The 19,395-nt window shown below is 39.0% G+C and overlaps 1 protein-coding gene across 8 annotated transcripts in view; it reads right to left on the bottom strand.

Moving 5' to 3' along the window:
- ndrg4 (NDRG family member 4) overlaps positions 1-17,143 on the bottom strand; it is a 46,824-nt gene extending 29,681 nt beyond the window's left edge. For 3 of the 8 annotated variants that reach the window (XM_068312259.1, XM_068312256.1, XM_068312254.1), the window contains exon 1: positions 16,999-17,143. Coding sequence is in view for 4 of the 8 variants with exons in the window: in XM_068312251.1 (XP_068168352.1) it covers positions 14,063-14,136 (74 nt within the window). In the remaining 4 variants the exon portion in view is untranslated. Of the gene's footprint in view, positions 1-9,191; positions 9,266-14,062; positions 14,137-16,998 lie in introns of all 8 variants that reach the window. The other 5 variants (XM_068312251.1, XM_068312250.1, XM_068312258.1 and 2 more) reach the window with 5 other exon arrangements.
- Between the last annotated feature and the right edge of the window lie 2,252 nt (positions 17,144-19,395).

Here is a 19,395-nt window from a genome sequence, read left to right on the forward strand (position 1 = left end):
CAACTACCATCTGTCCTTCTGCGTTCCTCTCCTGGATACCAAACCTGCCCATCACCTCCTCATCACCTCTGTTTCCTGCACCAACATGTCCATTGAAGTCTGCTCCAATGACAACTCTCTCACTTCTAGGTATGCTCTGCATTACTTCATCAAAGTCCAACCAGAATTTCTCCTTCTCCTCCAGCTCACATCCTACCTGTGGAGCATACCCGCTAACAACATTGAACATCACACCTTCTATTTCTAGCTTCAGACTCATCACTCTATCCGACACTCTTTTTACCTCCAGGACATTCCTAACAAACTCCTCCTTCAAGATAACTCCTACTCCCTCATTTCTCTTCCCATCTACACCATGATAGAACAACTCAAACCCTGCTCCTAAACTTATAACCTTGCTACCTTTCCACCTGGTCTCCTGGACACACAGTATGTCTACCTTCCTCCTCTGCATCATGTCAACCAACTCGCCACCTATTCCTGTCTCAGTTCCAAATTTCAATTTTCCTACTCCTATTCTCTTGGCGTTCTTCTTCTCTTTCTCTCTCTCTCTCTCTCTACGAACACACTTTTTTCCTCTCCTTCTACCACCAACAGTAGTTCAATTTCCACCGGCACTCGGTAGGTGAACAGCACCAATGGTGGTCGTTGTTAACCTGGGCCTCAACTGATCGGGTATAGATGTCATAAATTTGGTTTGCATGTTTGATTTAGCAGAAGTTTTACATCGGATGCCCTTCCTGAGACAACCCTCTGTATTTATCCAGGCGTGGGACCAGCACAGCAAAGCACTGGCTTGTGTCCTCTTGTGACTACATTAACTTAATTTTTTGAAATAAATATTATGCTTATTCTGTGCGGCTTTTCCCACTGGAAAGCATGAGACCCGATAACAAACCCTTCTTTGCTTGGAGTTCCTCAATACAACATCCACGAAATATATTTTGACATGGACCAGCCTGGTGAGATTAAAAACTAAACTGGATCCACTGAAAATATAAGTATTGAGGAATGCAACAAGGAATTTCACACAAAAAAGATTCTATTGAATCTCGTAGATATTCTTATTCTTGGCAGTTTCTTCTTCTTTGTGACCAACAAAATTCTGGAGTCCTCAGAACTGCAACTACGTCTTGTATCTCAGTGTCACCTTGATATCAGGTCAAAATCCTCAGTCTGATGAGACATTCTTGTTGGACACCATTGATTGATGAATTTAATAATTTACACAAATTCCAGTACTTCTCTAGATTCATTCAGAATTTTTTTTGCAGTTAGTTACTCTCACAGAGCATGGCATGAAAATTATATATTAATGTTGGGCAATGGCGGGCCGTACATTTCACACCTAGGCTTCAGTGATGTCCTACTTTGTCAAATCTGCATGAATACATCCCATAATACTGTAAGTGGCTCCAACCGCTGCCACCAATCTAGCACTCATAACATACCATTTGAGAGGCGTTCATAACGTCTCTCAAAACCATCGCTTTATAACGGCATTATAATGAAAAAGACGCTTTTCAATATAAAAGATTAAATAAATAAAATGCTTGTGTTCACCAAAGCAGGTGTTCAAACAGCTTATTTCAACCCCAAATCCATTCTCCTTTTTTCCCTCAAGAACACTTTGATGACTTGGTAGTACAGTTTATCCGTGCGTTTTAACTCCAGCAACAAATCCAGCATCTAAATTAGCTAGTTGAGGGATCAGACAACCCCGTCTAACAAGAGCTTCTCTTTAAATTTGTGTCTGCAAAGCATCTACACAGCGCCGTCTTCTCAGAGTGAGTATCCAATCACAGGACACATACATGTCAGGACAACGTGGGCTAGCTCGCAGGTCCTAGAAGGCCAACTCCTGATCTGATTGGCTATTGCATCTTTTTATTAATGGTATTTGCCCATTTTCTCACAGTGCAGGGAGTCCTGCATTTGAGATTCTGAAAGGCTGGCGCGATTTCATTCAACCTGGCAACACAAGCTAGAGAATTTTGATTGGATAAAAACTCTCTAACCTAACATAGAACACTGACCCAGTGTTTGTTCATGTCATATTATATACCAGTGTATGTATGCATGTATGTATGTGTGTGTGTGTGTGTGTGTGCGTGTGTGTGTGTGTGTGTGTTTGTATTTCAACACACACACACACATATATCCATATATATATATGGAGATATATATGGATATATATATATATATATATATATATATATATATATATATATATATATATATATATATATATATATATATATATATATATATATATATGTTGAAATATAGTTATTTAAGGAAAATGCATTAAAATAAAATTAATACAAAATTAAATACATTTCTGGTTACATTTGGCCAATAGAGAAGACTTTGCTGGCCCTGACGGCCCACCACTAATATTGGGACATGAGAAATGGGGCAAGCGAAACCTATTTTTTATGATCAGTGAGTCAGGTAATCACCTGCATTTTCAAGTTAAGTTTTGTTTAACTTCACTTTAATTTTGATGTATTTCCATTACGTTTAATTGATTTTAGGATGTCAGAAACATTCGAAATTTGGTTATAGCTTAGTCACTTATGTCCTAATGTCCATTAAATAGACGATTATGGTTATGAGTTGAGGGATTGCATTAGTTAATTCTATGTCTTTTATGACCATGTGTGAGAGGGTGAGAGTGGCAGTGAGGCTGAGAGTGACAGAGTGAGATGATGAGAAAAGAGAGAGGGAGAAAGAGACGTGCTGTCCCTGTTGGAAGCTGGTTAGCTGATTATATAACAGGCATAAATGTGTACTTGTCCTGTCTCTGATACCACGTCCTGTCAAATGATGCTGCGCTCTTGCAGATCATTTGGTTTCATTACATCACAGCAATGAGTCGCCTGAAACTTCAAAAAGGTTGTCAGTTCAAAGACTCTCCTCTCACCTCCACGTGCTTTTACCATCAATGCTTGAGGTAGCTGTGCATCCTTTTCAGACTTTCAAGATTTTGGAAATACATTTCATTAATTCATTTATCTTCTAACCGATTTGTCCGCTGTCGTGGGTCACCGGGAGTAGAAGCCTATCCCAGCTGACATTTACATTTTATTTTTCCTTTGTTGCTTCTGATCATGTGTTTTCGCATCACATCTTTCCTAAAGAGCTGTATTTTATTGCAGTTATATTGGGTATTTTTCACATTTTCACAGCTTTGGCTGATATGTTTCACTATCCATTCTACCCTGAAAGCCTTTGTTTTCACAGATCTTTATTTCGAAGGTGTACTTGTAACTGATCAATATAATCGGATCTAACCTGTTGATTAGATCTACTAATCAACAGTTTGGTCAACAGCTACTGTTGTTCAAACCAACTTGTTTACAGCTTTCCATGATGTTGCTCAGTATTTGAAACAAAATGAAAACACCAAAGAACAGTCACTCAAAGTGACTGTCTCACCCAAGCTGGGTGTAATGCAGGTCCATGTTAATGGACTAAGTGGTGGTATCGTGTCGTGCATGGAATTTAATGGACAGTGTTGGTAAAAGCACTGCTGTGTTGAACATTGACACACTGAGTTATTACAGTCCACTCCACAAAATGGAGAGCCTAACTTCAAAGCGTCTCTTCATCCCTCAACCAACTGTGTTCACGCAGCCAAAGAGTCAGTGGGTGAGACGTTATTCAGAGGACTGTTTGTTATATCCCCTGCTTCATGAAGGAACACTGCCAAAAAATAGGTTTTTCTCCCAGAACACGAAGTTGTTCTTTTTTTAGCTTACTTGAACAGCAGTTTGTTGATGAGCAAAAAACAAACATTCTTTACTTTTATTACTGTCCACCGTCTGAATGTTTAAAAAAACTATAATATATTCTTCTGTAATCAGTCACATGTAAACTGTTGTGTATCTTCACTCTTCACTTATTAAATTGTATTGTATTGTATTGTATAGAATACATAAATAAAAATTTAAAAATGATGGAATATGGAATATTAATAAAAACTGAAGGGGCATGTCTACACCCTTAAATAGTTGCCTGTGAGTTTTGCTAAAGCAGTGGAATTCAACACAACCTGCAAGAGGTCTGAAAGGTTAGCCCTGCTCAAAATTTCTAGAGTGAAAAACTCCACTAATTCACATTTTGCATTAAACAAAGCATAAAATATGTTAAATTTGCAACAAAATGATTTGGACATGATTAATATTAACCCAGTGCCAAACACACTACTCTGAGGTCTGTGCTGTCTGCTGACGTCTTCTTGACCATTTTGTCAAGCTTGTGCAGCTTGCTGACAGCTAATGACGCTGCATTGATGAGTGCTCTGAGTTGTGGATAATGACATTTCTTATGACGTTGGTCAGTGACTGTGTGGGACTTGGGGGCATGTGATCATTCCTGAGTGAATACATCTAACAGTATGTATAGCCTGGTTGATGTTGGTAATGGATGCACTTGCACAATGGATGATGCACAATCCGTGCAACTACCTATGCATTCGACAGAGGACATTAATTTATCAGCTGAACTTCCCAGAGACTCACTCCAACTGCAAAGCTTTTTTTGATTTGCATAGTTACCTCACCTTCCATGAGAGATTCTGCTTGTTTTCAGCAGAGCAAATCTCAGTTCCAATATGTATTTTTACTAAGCAGAGATTGCTGATTTTGTTATTAATCATCTTATCTGGTGATGTGAAACCAAGGCTGACCCTGAGTTGTTTTGTACCCTGACACCGTGTGATTTTAAATCCTTACGTTGCCTTAAAGTTGTTTTTCTAAATGTGCAGTCTGTTACCCAAGACCGACATGACCAGGAATTAGGTCAAATCGACAGATGCTGAGACTGCTGTAATTTCTGGAACTTGGCAGGCCAAATTTATTGCTGATGAAGATTAACATGGTTGGACACATCTTATTTTATGCCAAAAAGGCTCAGTACGGTGCTTTTTTTTTTGTTTTGTCTTTTAAATTTTAGATTCAAATTTGATGCCTGGATAGTGCAGTCTGAATCAATGCGAAGAGCTGGATTGTTTGGCACTGAATGTGGAAATTGCTAAGGGCCCTTGCATAACGGTTGTAAGGTGCTACAGGCCTCCTTCTGCCTGAAGCGAAGCATTAGAATCTGTGAAGTGTCTTTTGTCTGGACTGAATTATAGTGCTCTTGTTTCAGCTGGAAATTTGATTGGGGTTGGCTTAAAACACTTTCGCTTTCTGATTTTAAATCCCTCTGAGTCTATTAATCTTACGCAATTTACACACTCAGCCAAACCTTCAAAGCCCCAACAAGTCCATCGTATTGATTTAATTTTAATGAATGTTCCCCCCGTGACCTGCTACAGCAGATTCAGCGGCAGAAAATGAATGAATGAATGAATGAATGAATGAATGAATGAATGAATAAATGTTCCTCATAAAATCACATCTCTGGGTGTCTTCTGCAGTGACCACTGGGTTGTTGCTGCTATGAGAAACACTATAGTGGTCAATTCAAAAACTTGTATCATTTATAAGAGGAATCTTAAAAATTTGAGGAACATTTCTATCATCATGATTTACCTCATTTTGAGAGGGAACATTTTATTAGATCTGTCTAATTTTGATTTGATCTCTGATGTAGGGAAGGCTTAGACATTCTTCAGGGATGCACAAAAATATGCCACATTATGGAGATACATGGTTAAAGGGCAAAAACCCCAGGGCTAGCAGATACTATTCATGAGTGTAACCTGACTTTTATTTGTATTATACTATATAAAACAATATTTCAAGGTTAGATGGGGAGTGTAAAAGATTCCACCACAGATTGGCTTCTTTTCTGACCAAAGGAAATGATTTTATCTGGTCAAAGACCTTGAAGCTCTTTTTATGAAGCATGTGTAGGAGTTTGTACGTTCAAATGACTATCTATTCATTTGTCGGAAGTGTTAAAAAGTTTTCAACACTCAATTGAAAGCTCCTTGGTTCTTAAACTATCTCAATAATAGGATTCAGTGAATTAAATTTGATGGTCTATGTTCTCATTTTGTTATTGATCACAAGGGCATCACACAGGTTTATGTATTCGGGTCCTTCTCATTCATTATTTATATCGATGATCTGGATGTTAACGTGTCAGATACTATTTCCTTTTTTGTGGTAATTCCACAGTCATTAACTGCTGGGGCTCAACTCAGGTCAATGAATACCTGCAGAAAATGTTTCTTGCTGTCCAGCACTGATTGATTAAGCTGAAACATTTTGTCTAACGATCCGTTCAGTGACCGCTCTCCAGGGAAATGACATTCATCTATCCATCCATCCATCCATCCATCCATCCATCCATCCATCCATCCATCCATCCATCCATCCATCCATCCTATAGGTGGGAACACAAATGCCTGTGATAAAAAAAGATGCCATGTAAATAAATAAATAACAACTACATCAATAAAAATAAATAGATGTGTTTACATCAGCTTCACCTGGAATAGGAATGATACTTTCATACACATCTGCCTCCATGTGAGAGAGAATGCCCACCGAATCCCGATGAGAAAAGTATTTAGAAGTACCTTCTTAAAAATCTAATCCAGGATGCCTTTCCAGACACTTTGTTTCATGAGAGTAATGTTCCGTCTCCATTACTACTAATGTACTTGTCACATAATGCTCACACTTAATGTTAATAGATATTTTCTGTATATAAAATAATGGTGTATATATATTCACTCCTCTTCACTCCCTGTTTTGTTGTAATCTGTCCGTTTAACAGCTAAATGGAACACAAGTGTTTCATTTGTCTATTGCTGTGTTGCTGAATGTCAATGTAAAGTAGGTGAGACAACAAAAACAATACAATAAAAGAGACTCAATTCTTAGTAGGTTTACATAATTATCTTCCCTAGGGTGGACATTAAAAGTGAACTCTATCTCCTTCACATTAGTCTAATTTGTGACAGTGGCTGATGGAATATTTGGAGCCAATGTTTTAGCGCAAGTCACAACAGACAGGGAAGCAGTTCAGGCAATGGAAAAAAGTCACAAAGGGGGGCTTCCTGTCCACAGGAAATTGATTATCCAGCCTTGTGGAAGGGAAATATCTGATTTAATGTACAACCACTGGATCAATATTTGGAATCTGGGACAGCATAAGTGGACAGCGGTAGAGAGAGAATGAAAAAAAATGCAGAGGATTAACAACTTGTTACAGGAAACAAAAAATGAGTGATTATATTTGAGGTGGTTGGTCCTCCATGTAGAAATAGTGGACACCATTTCAAAAGAAGGCACTCAAGCTGTAAAATTATCGTGGAATGAAAGTGTCAATGAATGCACATTTAAACGCCCGTCTTTGTTTACATGTGTAGTAAAAGTCAACTGGGTCAACAATTGAATCCCCCTGCTCTGGGTAAAACTAATGAACTTCACCTTTCCCATGTCGGACTGTGAAATGACTATGGGCTGCAAAAAGTGATGAGTTTACCGTCATTAATTTAGGGCATTGGTTCCCAAAAGCTCAGTCATGATCAACGGGTCGATTGCATAGGTCATGCGGATAGATCACACCTTCTACTGAAGCTACACACATTGCTAGTAGCTTCTAATTTAACAAAGGGTCTAAATATAAAACATTTGTTCTCAAAGCTGCAGCATCATGATTGGAGCAACCTCCAAAGCCTCGTTCATGCTGTTATGCAAGGTAAACCAAAATATATAGTAAATATAAGATATACAGAGGACGTGATTTGTTGGAGGGGATGGGGGGGATCATCCCCTTTGTTTTTTTTACATCTCTACCTCAGCTGAATGAATTTTATCCCTGTGCAATGTAGAGACTAAACCAAGCTTTAAGCCACTGAGGTATTCCACAGCACTGATGCTGTTCCTGGTGATCAAAAGTTCAACTAAACACTTTTTCTTTGATTCACCTGTTTTATTTACATTAAGTTTCTCAGTTTACTCGACCAATATTTAACATTAAATAGCAAAACATTCAGAGTTCAGCGTTCAACGGTGGAACGACTGTTAATGCTTCCGGGTAGAAACCTAACCCTGTCAACATATGATCGGCCCTTATATTAGAAACTCAACCAACCTACTCTGATATAAAATCTAGCTGATTAGATGAGTGTCAAGATCTTCAGGATTCCAGATCAATGATTGTCAAAACTTAAAAAGACTTAGGGAACAACAGCAGACAACTCAATTCCTCTTCTTCTTTCTTTGTGTTTATTATTTTAATTACTGGTAATAAATTGCAAAGCAACAGGATTATTCAATCTGTGTATTGTCATTTATTTGTTTTTTTTCCTCTAAATAAAATAAAATCTGTTAAACTAACCTTCAAATAACGTACCAAGACTACCCAGGTATTTAAGTAACAATTCTCAAATTAATTCCTATTACATTTCACTTTCTGTTTTTCCTCTTGTCACGTGAAAAATATGAACATAATTAAAATGCAGCATTCTATATTTATTCTACAATAAATACTGTGAAATTTACATCAAACATGGAACAAAATGTGATGAAAATTGAGCCGAATAAACTACTGGACCAATCAGTTAACATTAGCTTTTATCATTTCCAAATTTTACATTGTTGCAGGAGGCCTAGAGGAAGACCAAAGAGGAGGTTTATGGATGTAGTGACAGAGGACATGAAGGTAGTTGGTGTGAGAGAAGAGGATGCAGAAGACAGGGTTAGATGGAGGCAACTGATTCGCTGTGGCGACCCCTGAAGGGAAAAGCCAAAAGGAGGAGAAGAAGAAAACATCACTGACAACAAATCAGTTGTAATATTGACCGTTGTCTTCCGATCGTGTCATAAAGATTATCTTTCAGATTAATCATGGCTGCCTTGCAAGACAGTGAAAAATAAATCAGACAACAATGCAATAAATAAATGGATCACAAACAATAATTAATAATGGAGCAGTGGAGTTGGGAGGAAGTCAGTAATCTGCTGTTCTCCATCAGTAAAACCAAGAAGGTCATTATGCATGTTAGGAAATGACAAATAGGGTTAAATGGGTGGAATTAGTGCAAGAAATCAGTGTGAGGCTCCAGGGAGTCGTCATCACAGAGATCCTGAGATGGAAATCACATTTACATGAAAGAAAGCAACTTCAGTTGAAGAACAACTAGAAAATGCTGTTAACTTTTTTTGAGTGTCTGTGATATCACTGGGTTAGTGCAGAGTCCAAGGATACTGAAACGTTACACCCACACCAGCCAGCCCCATCAGCTCTCCCTTCAGCCAGGAAATAGTCCATATTCCATATAGAGTATTGGGATGAATCCCTACACACACACACACACACACACACACACACGCACGCACGCACACACACACACGCACACACACACGCACACAGAGAGCATAACTGATTAATCCCTAACTCTGAGAGGCCTGTAATAAGATTCATTTCAGATGATCATACAGTTTTCTCTTTTGTTTTCTCCTTTGTATTTTGTTACATTTGCTTCAGTGTCATTTTTTGCAGGCACACAGAAAGCAGCCTAAAGTCAAGTACAAAAAAAGACGTCCACTCTTTCAAAAGGCAACAAAGAAATCATTGGGAAAGCTTGTGCTGCTCAAAATGATTTCAAAGCCAATGCAGTCAGGAGATTACAGGAGATGTGACTGCAGGTCTTTAATTAATCTCTCAAACACATGTCTGATGTCTCACATGGGTTTGTATTATAATCATTCAACTTGTAAAATATTTTTGTGCCTTTTTTTAAAAAACAAATTGTTGTTAAAAACTGGCTGGACCCTTTAGCAGAAGTAAATGTGTCATTTATCTTCATACAGGCTCCTCTAAATGTTTTGCTTCATGAAATATATATTTCCTAAAAACGTTCCCAGCTCAGGACTGGATGATGGAGGAGATTCCTCTGCCTGAAGTGAGAGCTGTGATTAAAATGACGCCTAGTCTGGGTCTCTGCATACTTTTACTCTCCATATGAATTAATGCGGCTGCAGAAAAGGCGTCAATGGTATTCAGGTGGTCATTTTTACCTTTTAGAAATCTTGGTAAGATTATCAATACAGTATTTTTATCATAATGACCACATGACGATAGGAATATGCTGATAACCAGCAACGATTGAGATCACATATACTGTAACTGTTATTTGCAACGATGTGTGAGTAACATTCATGAGATGAGATGAAATGTGATGTGAATGTAAGCTGACTCAACAGCCAAGGACAAGAATGTATTCCAACCACAATATTAATATCGTGTTCATTCCTTTATCCACATTGTCCATTAATCACACTTACATCATCACAGTTAACTATGGTTATTGGGGGGAAATGTTTAAATTTCATTATCTTCACAGTTATAAAATGTGAATGTACCTACAACTGATCTCAATGAGGAGTAAAGGTACATAACTACTATTTCCACAGTATGATGCATCACATTATTCTTTTCTTTTCTTCAGCCACACATTACTAACAGCTGCGTGAAGGAAGCAGTTGTGATGAACCAAGTAAGCTTGGTTCAGTGTTGTGTTTTCAATTGATAATTAGACATCTGAGGAGAAATCACACTAATGGATTTAACACATAGACTATGTTTGTTTTGGTCTTCATTCTTCCCAGAGTACCAATCTGCTGGATAAGCCTGAAGTATGATACATCGGAGTTGTGGACGACACACCATAACCAGACCTGCTCAGGGAATGTGTGCTCGCTTGTTTTATGCGTCACGCTTTGCTATCTGGCAAATGACAATGGACAAAAGAAGGATGCTATGCTGAGGAACAATTGTCAGGGTTCACTGTCCCTCATGTGGTTAAGATCATTTGGTTCCCTTTAAGGAAAATATAGAAGCTGCATTATGCAACTTATAAAGCTTACAAAATATTGTCCTTCCCACGTAACCATATAGATAAACAGTTTCAACATGGCAACAATGTCCCTGTTTTCAAAGCCAAGTCCATGAAGGAACGTGTAACCCAGTTTCATGTGGGAACCTTCACTAACTTGCACAGAGAAGTGGCCTCAAGATGAATGGACCTTGTCTGCCAACATCAGTGTTGGACCTGGTTGAATAGGAGCAAATCTTGCTGCCAAGTTTCAAAATCTGGTGGGAAAAGTAAAAGCTGAATAGCAATGTCCATGGGTTTTGATATATTTGTCATATAATCGTGGCATTTTGGTGCTCATATACGCTTAGATTTACTGTGTAGTAGTGGAACATTGCCTGCCACTATATCCTCTGTGATTTATGACATCAGTTTCATTCAGTTTTAACAAATGTCAAAGCTGAGACACATGAGCCTCAAACTGTCACATCTAATCTTTTCCTGACCATGCATCATTCATCACCTGTACCCTACTGAGGTCTGGAAACATCAACCGTCGTCTGAATAAGGCAGCCGGCCTCAGCCAGTCATTACGTGTTAGTTCACCACAATGCTCACCAATATTCATGCACCATGATGAGTATTTATTGGCTCAAGCTGAATGGCACAGTTGGGTCTCCTATGCAGCCACACAGAAAGACCAATCAAATGTCAAATCTAGTGGTTGTGTTGCTAAGGTTCGCTCACAAGGCTTTGGGAGGGATGCCAGCTGGACAGATTGGAGGACGATCTGTGGGTAGCAGCAGTGCACTGTGGGACAAGGGCAGCGTTTTTCAGACTCCTTCCTGAATCAAACAGAGAACCAGATGTCCAGGAGCAATGCTGACTGGGGCCAGCTGAGTGCATGAATGGCTTCATGAACTACCTGCCATTGCGTCCTTCAACTATATATGATTTTATTGACTGGTCCACTGAACACAGGCCAAACCAGAACAGCAGTGTTGTACAGTATTTCTGAATAGACATCAGGTGTAAAACCACAGAATGTAAAATGATGAGAGGGTTATTATTGTCCAGAAAACATATTTGGAAAGATCTCAAATTGATGGGAGGTAACATAATAAATAACGTTAATTGCAAAAAAGTAGACCAAACTTACTGTCAGATATACGTTACTTTATTTTATCAAACTCACAGTTGAATTTATGTGTAAATTAGTTTCCGTTGTGTTTTTCTTTTTTGAGTGTGAAGAGACAAGTCAGAAGACTTTAACGGTCTGGAAAAACACTGAACCAATCTAAGTCCACTGTATACTGGGATTTGTTATAATGGGATGTACTGAAATATTTTCAGACATATTATGAATCATATTGAGTGTTTTCATGTTTCTGTTTAATAAATACGTAATGATAAAAATGTATGTAGAAATAAAGAATTCTTAGATACGTAACTTTACTAACCCTACCAAGTACACTAATTAAATCATATGATCTATTTTTTTTCTCATACTATCCAGTCCCTTCCAGTGAAATCTTTTGTCACTATTTTTTTCATAAATGTATTACTTCGAATGGGGAAGTGACAGATTTATTTTGTATTCTGTTAAGATGACACTATTTAAACGTACATCCCATCAATACTGGCATGATAAAACACTGGTTTTATCATGCACCTTCAATTATAAATACTTTGACTATGAGGTTATTAGGACATTGGTTAAATTAATGTTTAAAACAAAGTAAATCAGCCTATGGTGCTGATTATGCACATGCTTAGAATTGAACACCTAACAAATGTAGACTAAGGAACTCAATGACCTTGCAGCCAAAATAAATAAGTAGGTAAGTAAGTAAGTAAATGAATAAATGAATACATAAATACATTCATACATACATAAATAAATATATGCAGCTGCTTGTGAGACATTACTTTTTATTTATGTATACCTTCACCCAAAACCCTTCCAAAATGAAGGACATTTAAAAATCTCAATACAAATCTGAGTGGTTAAAGTTTTGTTACCCTGAATAATCTGCACACTGCAATAGTGAAATGTCTTCATTTCACTATTTAATGTAATGAGCTTCACACATTCCCTCCATTTGCAAATACTATTAAACAAAAGTTGCAACAATGACTTGAAATAACTCGTGAACAATTGCTGGACTGGGTTAGTTTGAATGGTAGCTGTGTGTGTGTGTGTGTGTGTGTGTGTGTGTGTGTGTGTGTGTGTGTGTGTGTGTGTGTGCGTGCGTGCGTGCGTGCGTGCGTGTGTGTGTGTGTTTAATCCCATTGTGGTGACATGATAGCCACTGCTGACATTGGACTGAGTTTTCCTTTAGCTGTTGCTTAACACTCAGACAGAGCTGAAGGGAATTTAAGGAGGTGACATGGAAACACTCCACATGCATTATTTTTAGCTTCATCTGTAATGATGTTGAAATGACAGGTTACTATTTTGGTTCTGTGTAGTCTCTAGAAGAAGCATTTCAAATCTATCTCTGTTTTTGTTAGGAGAGCGGAGTGCATTCAGCTTTTTAATGACTAGTAACTAGAGGGTAGAATATAAAATCACCTTTCAGCCGTTCTTGCATTTATAGGATGAAGCATACTCTGAGCACAATGAGGCTTTATGAAAGATGCACAGCACTAAATATATAATATAATATATGCATGCAGGAACATGGGGAACATGCAGTTCCTCCTAGACTCACTCAGACAATCACAGGCAATTGCCAACACCCACGCTGTCATTTCAGAGCAGATGGGTGACAGTAATACGTAATCAACACATATCAAGAAAAAAATATATGTGTCTACTAGGGTGATGACAGAACATGCTGTTATACTACAGTTCTCCCTCGGTATATTCAAGTTAACAACAGTGAGATTCACCCAAGTAGCCCAGTGGACATCATTCTGCTATTCACTGACTGCGTATTGAAATGTTGTAGTCGCTGGCAGGTCAGATGGGGAGAAAGCTTGAAGGTACCATGGTTCAGTAATTTCAACTATAATTATGTATGAATATTATGATTACCTAGTAAATGAAATTATCTGCCCTGAAGGATAATGTAAAAAATGCACATGCACATCTGTAATGAGCTACTTTGAACATCATGGGCTTACAAATATGTGAAACACTGGACTGACTGATTGACAGAATGGAACAAATGGATGGAAATGCTATCAATAAATCCACACTCTAAAAAGAAGGGACCCGGGTGCCACAGTATGATGCATTGTAGGTAGGTAAGGTAGCTTCTCCATCCTACGTACATGGTCTGCAGGAGGCTCTGTGGAACCGTGCAGCCAGCCTTGGGAGGGAAGTTCCAAAACAATCCAGGTCCCATCTATCAGCAGGTATGAAATACAAGAGACAACATCTATTGTACTGGTCTTGGTGCATTGCAGGTGAAAAGGCAGTAAAAAGATTCAAGTAAGAGGTCTTCATGCAATTAAACTACACAGAATAAAATGGCCATACTGTACAAATGAGAGAAATTACAAGTTTAACAAATAATCATGAGTACTAGTCTTTGACTATGTGAATTATTGAGGCTATTACATCTACTGAATGATTTTTTTGAAAAAAACTAGTTTTGTACCATCCTTAGAAAACCTTTTAAAGCTGTTTTAAATACTTTGTCAGCATCTAAGATGCTGGCTGTAATCACGTTTTCCCATTTTACAGTATATACTAAATAATTACAACACAATTACAACAGAAACATCTCGCAAAGAGCAAAGAGCGTACAAAAGACAAAAATAATAGCACTTCTTCTCCAGTGGCCCACTTGCTGTGCCAACCTCCATTGTTTAGCTGTTAAAATTGCCAGAGGATGGAAACATAATGACAGAATGGGGGTTGGGAACATGGTGAGGCCCAAAGGAGGAAAAGAGTTACTCCAAAAAATGATGAGCAATAAGAATGAAGGAAACTATTCAGATACTATCACTCAAAAGCTTAAATTATGTCTGTTTGATGTGAAGCTTCTCTTCTATGAGATGTCCTTTTTTGTTCAGGCTATTTCCATCCATCCATCTTCTAATCGCTTCATCCGCTGTCACGGGGAGCTGGAGCCTATCCCAGCTGACTGAGGGCATGAGGCAGGGGAAACTCTAGAAGCGACGCCAGTGCACCGCAGAGCCACACAGAGATAGAAAAACACGCACGAACACACTCACAGTTATAGTCAATTTGGACCAGCCAATCAACCTCTAGCGCATGATTTTGGATGTGGGAGGAAGCCGGAGAACCCGGAAAGAACCCACGCAGACACGGGGAGAACATGCAAACTCCACATAGACTGGGACGCGAACCCAGAACCGCCTTGCTGTGCGGCGACAGCACTACCCACGTGCCGCCCTCAGGCTATTTTATCTTGTTAATAGTTTCAGCTTGCTAAGCATTTGACTATCCCCCTTTGCTAAATTTACAATTTTATTCAAAATATTTTTTCTTTCACGTTCTGTCAGCGTAGTAATGAACCCATAAACCCTTCCTTTCTAAATTTACCAACGAGTCTAATAGACATAACCTTTTGTGTAGACTATAAATGCTTGCTGAAATGTTGGTTGAATTCATTTGCAAATGTTAGTGAATCATACTGAATACAGTAACTATTTCTTCATTCTGTATTTTGAGCTTACTACCAAGCTGGTTAGCAAGTTACATTTGATGTTCCGATATTTTATGTTATTTTAGGTTGCTCAGAAACAAACAAGCCTCTCTTACTAAAGCTTTGAATCACATTAAACATTTTTGTTCATTGTATTTTAACACCTGCTGAGCCACTTGCTGTGTTTCTGCAACGACAAAAGGTTCGGACGGATCTCCTCAAAGGTAGGAAATCATAAAGTATGATGGGGAATGCGTAGCCAGAGGCGCTAGCAGCTGACAGCACAGTTTCCGGGTGGCTTCCAGTGTGCGATAAACGGAATTGAATTGATATTATAGAAACAGAGCAGCACTGGAAACAACTGTAATTTTTAACAGACAGAAAGAGAGACAGATAGACAGACAGAGACACAGACAGACTAGTACTGCATTGTATTGTGGCTTTGTGAAGCTTAGCTTCAGGAGTCTATTGTGCTGTAGATCTATTAATAAACCCACAGCTAAGAAGCTGATCCACTTTAAAGCGAGGAGATCTCTTGGCTTTGGTTGTTTTGTGTACTTAAGCAGTAGCACAAGTTTAACAGCTCTAAACAGATCAACAAAAAGCATCCCTTCATAGAAAATAAAAAGGGGGATGGGTTCTGAATCATGCAGAGAAATTGTGTAAGACTGAAATTCATTCAGTCACGGTCGCAAAGGTTTTTAGTAGTTCTTCTTTACGTGGATGATCTAGTTTTGATGTGAAGGTTTATAATTACTAACAACCAGAACAGAGGCACTTAAAAACCATCTCAGTGAGTCTCTTTCGATAAAGCAGGAAACCACATTATTTCCAACGCCAGGCATTTTGTATTATAGTCTGTCTCTTATAGTCTGTTGGTAGCACTGTTTAGTAAACACAGGGAGTTTCCGTGCCCGGCTGATGCCAGTCTAGACCAGAATTAATCCACTTTCATTACTTCTTTCTGTTGTGACTCTTCATTCAAGCACATCAGGCAGCTTCAAGACACACATTGTTTTCTTCAACACACGCTGCTCCCTTCCCTTGGCTGCTGCATGTAAATCAGTGGAAACCTACAAACACGTCGGCTAGAACCAGCAACACATCAACTGTAATTAATACGTAGAGACACTGCCTCTCAGGTCAAACATGTACCAGTCTTTATAGCTCTGTGTGTGTGTGTGTGTGTGTGTGTCTGTGTGTGTGTGTGTGTGTGTGTGTGTGTGTGTGTGTGTGTGTGTGTGTGTGTGTGTGTGTGTGTGTGTGTGTGTGTGTGTGTGTGTGTGTGTGTGTTGGTAGGGGGTAATTTATTCTGTCCAAAGCTTCAGCAGTTTAAGATTCACACACATTGTGCAAAAAATCCTGCTCTCACTCTGACATCGTCGTCGTGTCGCCCTGTGACAGACAAACATTCAGCAAATGGGAATATAAATCTTTCTTTTTGGGGTAAAATTAGGACAAAAGAAAAATATTCAGTTAATGTTAGCATTAGGAAGAATTTGGGCTGTTATTGCAGATGGTTGATGACTGATTCATGTACATGCTCTGACAGAAGCTGCTAAAATCATGCAGACAGATAAAGCGTTACTGTACCTGTGGTGTAGCTCAGAGCTCCTCTGGTACGGTCTGCTTTAGCTGTTTTCTGGTCTCTGTGTTTGTGAGCGTCCCTCTGGCTACTGAAGACTGGAGGCGGGCACGTCACCCAGTGTTTGTATCTGTGGGTGCACTAGACAAAACCAGGGAGAGGGAGAGGGAGAGAGTGGGGGGGGGATCACAGTTGTCCTTCCTCTATGCTTTCTCCTCATTCTCCCTCCCCTGATGATAAACAGAGAGCACGTGGCGTCACCGGTGATGCAGAACATCAAGGATTACAGCACTGAGGAGAGAGGAGACGGATAGATGGAGGCAAAGAAGGGAAGAAAGAAGGATGATGATGGGAGGAAAGGAGAGATGTCTGACATCAAATGACTCCATATTAGTTCAGTCGTCTCATCCACACACAAAGCAGCAGGGAGACTTTATGGAGTTAAAGCTAACGTCAAAAAGACGAACCATGTTCGGGTAACGTGGGCATGATACAATACTAGTGGGTCATTGATTCATGTGGATCCACAATAACAGTTAAACACAGACTCAACTTAATATAATGTGGCGTTTGATATTTTCTTTAGGCTTTCCGTTGTTTTTTCAACCCTTGAAACCATCTGTCCATTTTCATACGTTTCCTTTATGTTTTTTTCTGTCATGGCTCTAAAATTAATGTTTGCCTGTTCATGTTTTATTTTGTTAATTGAATTTTCCATATTGTATCATTTGCTTTACACTTCCTGACTTGTGTTCTATCCCTCAACTTGGATTTTTTGTTGTAAATGTAAATGTGTATATTCTTTATTAATCCCCCTTAGGGAAATTATTAATGGCTATTATTATACAGATGAAGCTGCAAAATGTGATGATGCAGGGTAATCCATCTGGTAGATGAGTGTACGTAAGAATACATTTCAAAAAGCATTATCTTGCTACTTAAAAAAACAAAAACAACAAGATCAAGATTCTTGCCCCTTTTAACAGTTACTTCTATTTCTAATGCCAACCATATTTAATGAGGAGTTAGTAAATGTGTGTGTAATCATGCTGTCCTGCAAAGTGACAAGCAGAAGAAACACTTCCATCCATCCATACATCCATCCATCCATCCTTCCATCCTTTTTCCTGCCCTGTGCATGTCTGTTCTCTTTGGGTCAGTTTGACCTACTTACACCAGTGACTGACCGCAGCTCCAAACCAAAGTGTTCAACTCTCTAACTTGTCTTAATCTAACATCTGATCTATTTTAAAAGCATCAGACATATGACGCATTCCTACAGTCCTTTACAGTGTGGAGGGAATTTATTATTGACTCAGACTTGTTAAATGGAGCTGTTATTAGCTTGTCTGTGCTCATTATATAACATGCAACCTAGTTTTCCAGATACGCATAGGCTTGACCTAACATTGTACAACTTGAAATCAGCAACTTTACTCTTTATGAAGGATTTACTCATTGTTAGAAATAGCAATAACATGATTCTGAGGTAATTCCAGGGTTTCCAATTTAATCTGTTTGCTTCAGTTTGGTTGCAGCCATTAAGACTATATACAGTATATACAGTATATACAGTGTGTATATATATACATATATATATACACACACACACACACACACACACACACACACACACACACACACACACACACACACACACATATGTATATTAAAAGTTCATATAGATAGATAGATACTTTAATAATCCGGGAGGAAATTGCACATATCCTCTCCTCAGCCAAACACCAGGAAAAAACAAAAACAAAAAAGGACATACCACAAGACATACACTACACTAATAGACACATGTAGTATTAACAGTAAATATACTAAAAAAATTAAAATATAAACAGTATAAAATTAAAATATAAACAGTATAAAATTAAATTAAATTAAATCCATTTAACCGAGTGCTGACCTCACCACCTCCCCCCTGCTCCTCCTGAGAGAGTCATTGAACCCCCTGATGGCACGGGGCACGAAGGAGGACCTCAGCCTCTCTGTGGAGGCGCTGTGTGACAGCAGTCTGTTGCTGAAGGTGCTTCTCTGCTGGGAGAAGGTGGTGTGCAGGGGGTGGCTGGTGTTGTTCATGATGGCCCTGAATTTAGACATGGTCCTGCTCCCCAGAACTGTCTCCACAGAGTCCAGGCTCAGCCCGACCACTGAGCCCGCTCTGCGGATGAGTCTGTTAAGACGGTCCATATCTCTTTCCCTGGCCCCCGCACCCCAACACACAATGGCGTATGACAGCACACTGAAGACTACGGACTGATAAAACATGAGAAGGAGCTCAGGACAGATGTTGAAGGAGGCCAGCGTCCTCAGGAAGTACATCCTGCTCTGCCCCTTCTTGTACACACAGTCCGAGTTGAGTGACCAGTCCAGTCTGCTGTCTAGCTGCAGTC

The sequence above is a fragment of the Antennarius striatus genome, chromosome 4, assembly GCF_040054535.1.
Source record: "Antennarius striatus isolate MH-2024 chromosome 4, ASM4005453v1, whole genome shotgun sequence".
Lineage (NCBI taxonomy): Eukaryota > Metazoa > Chordata > Actinopteri > Lophiiformes > Antennariidae > Antennarius > Antennarius striatus.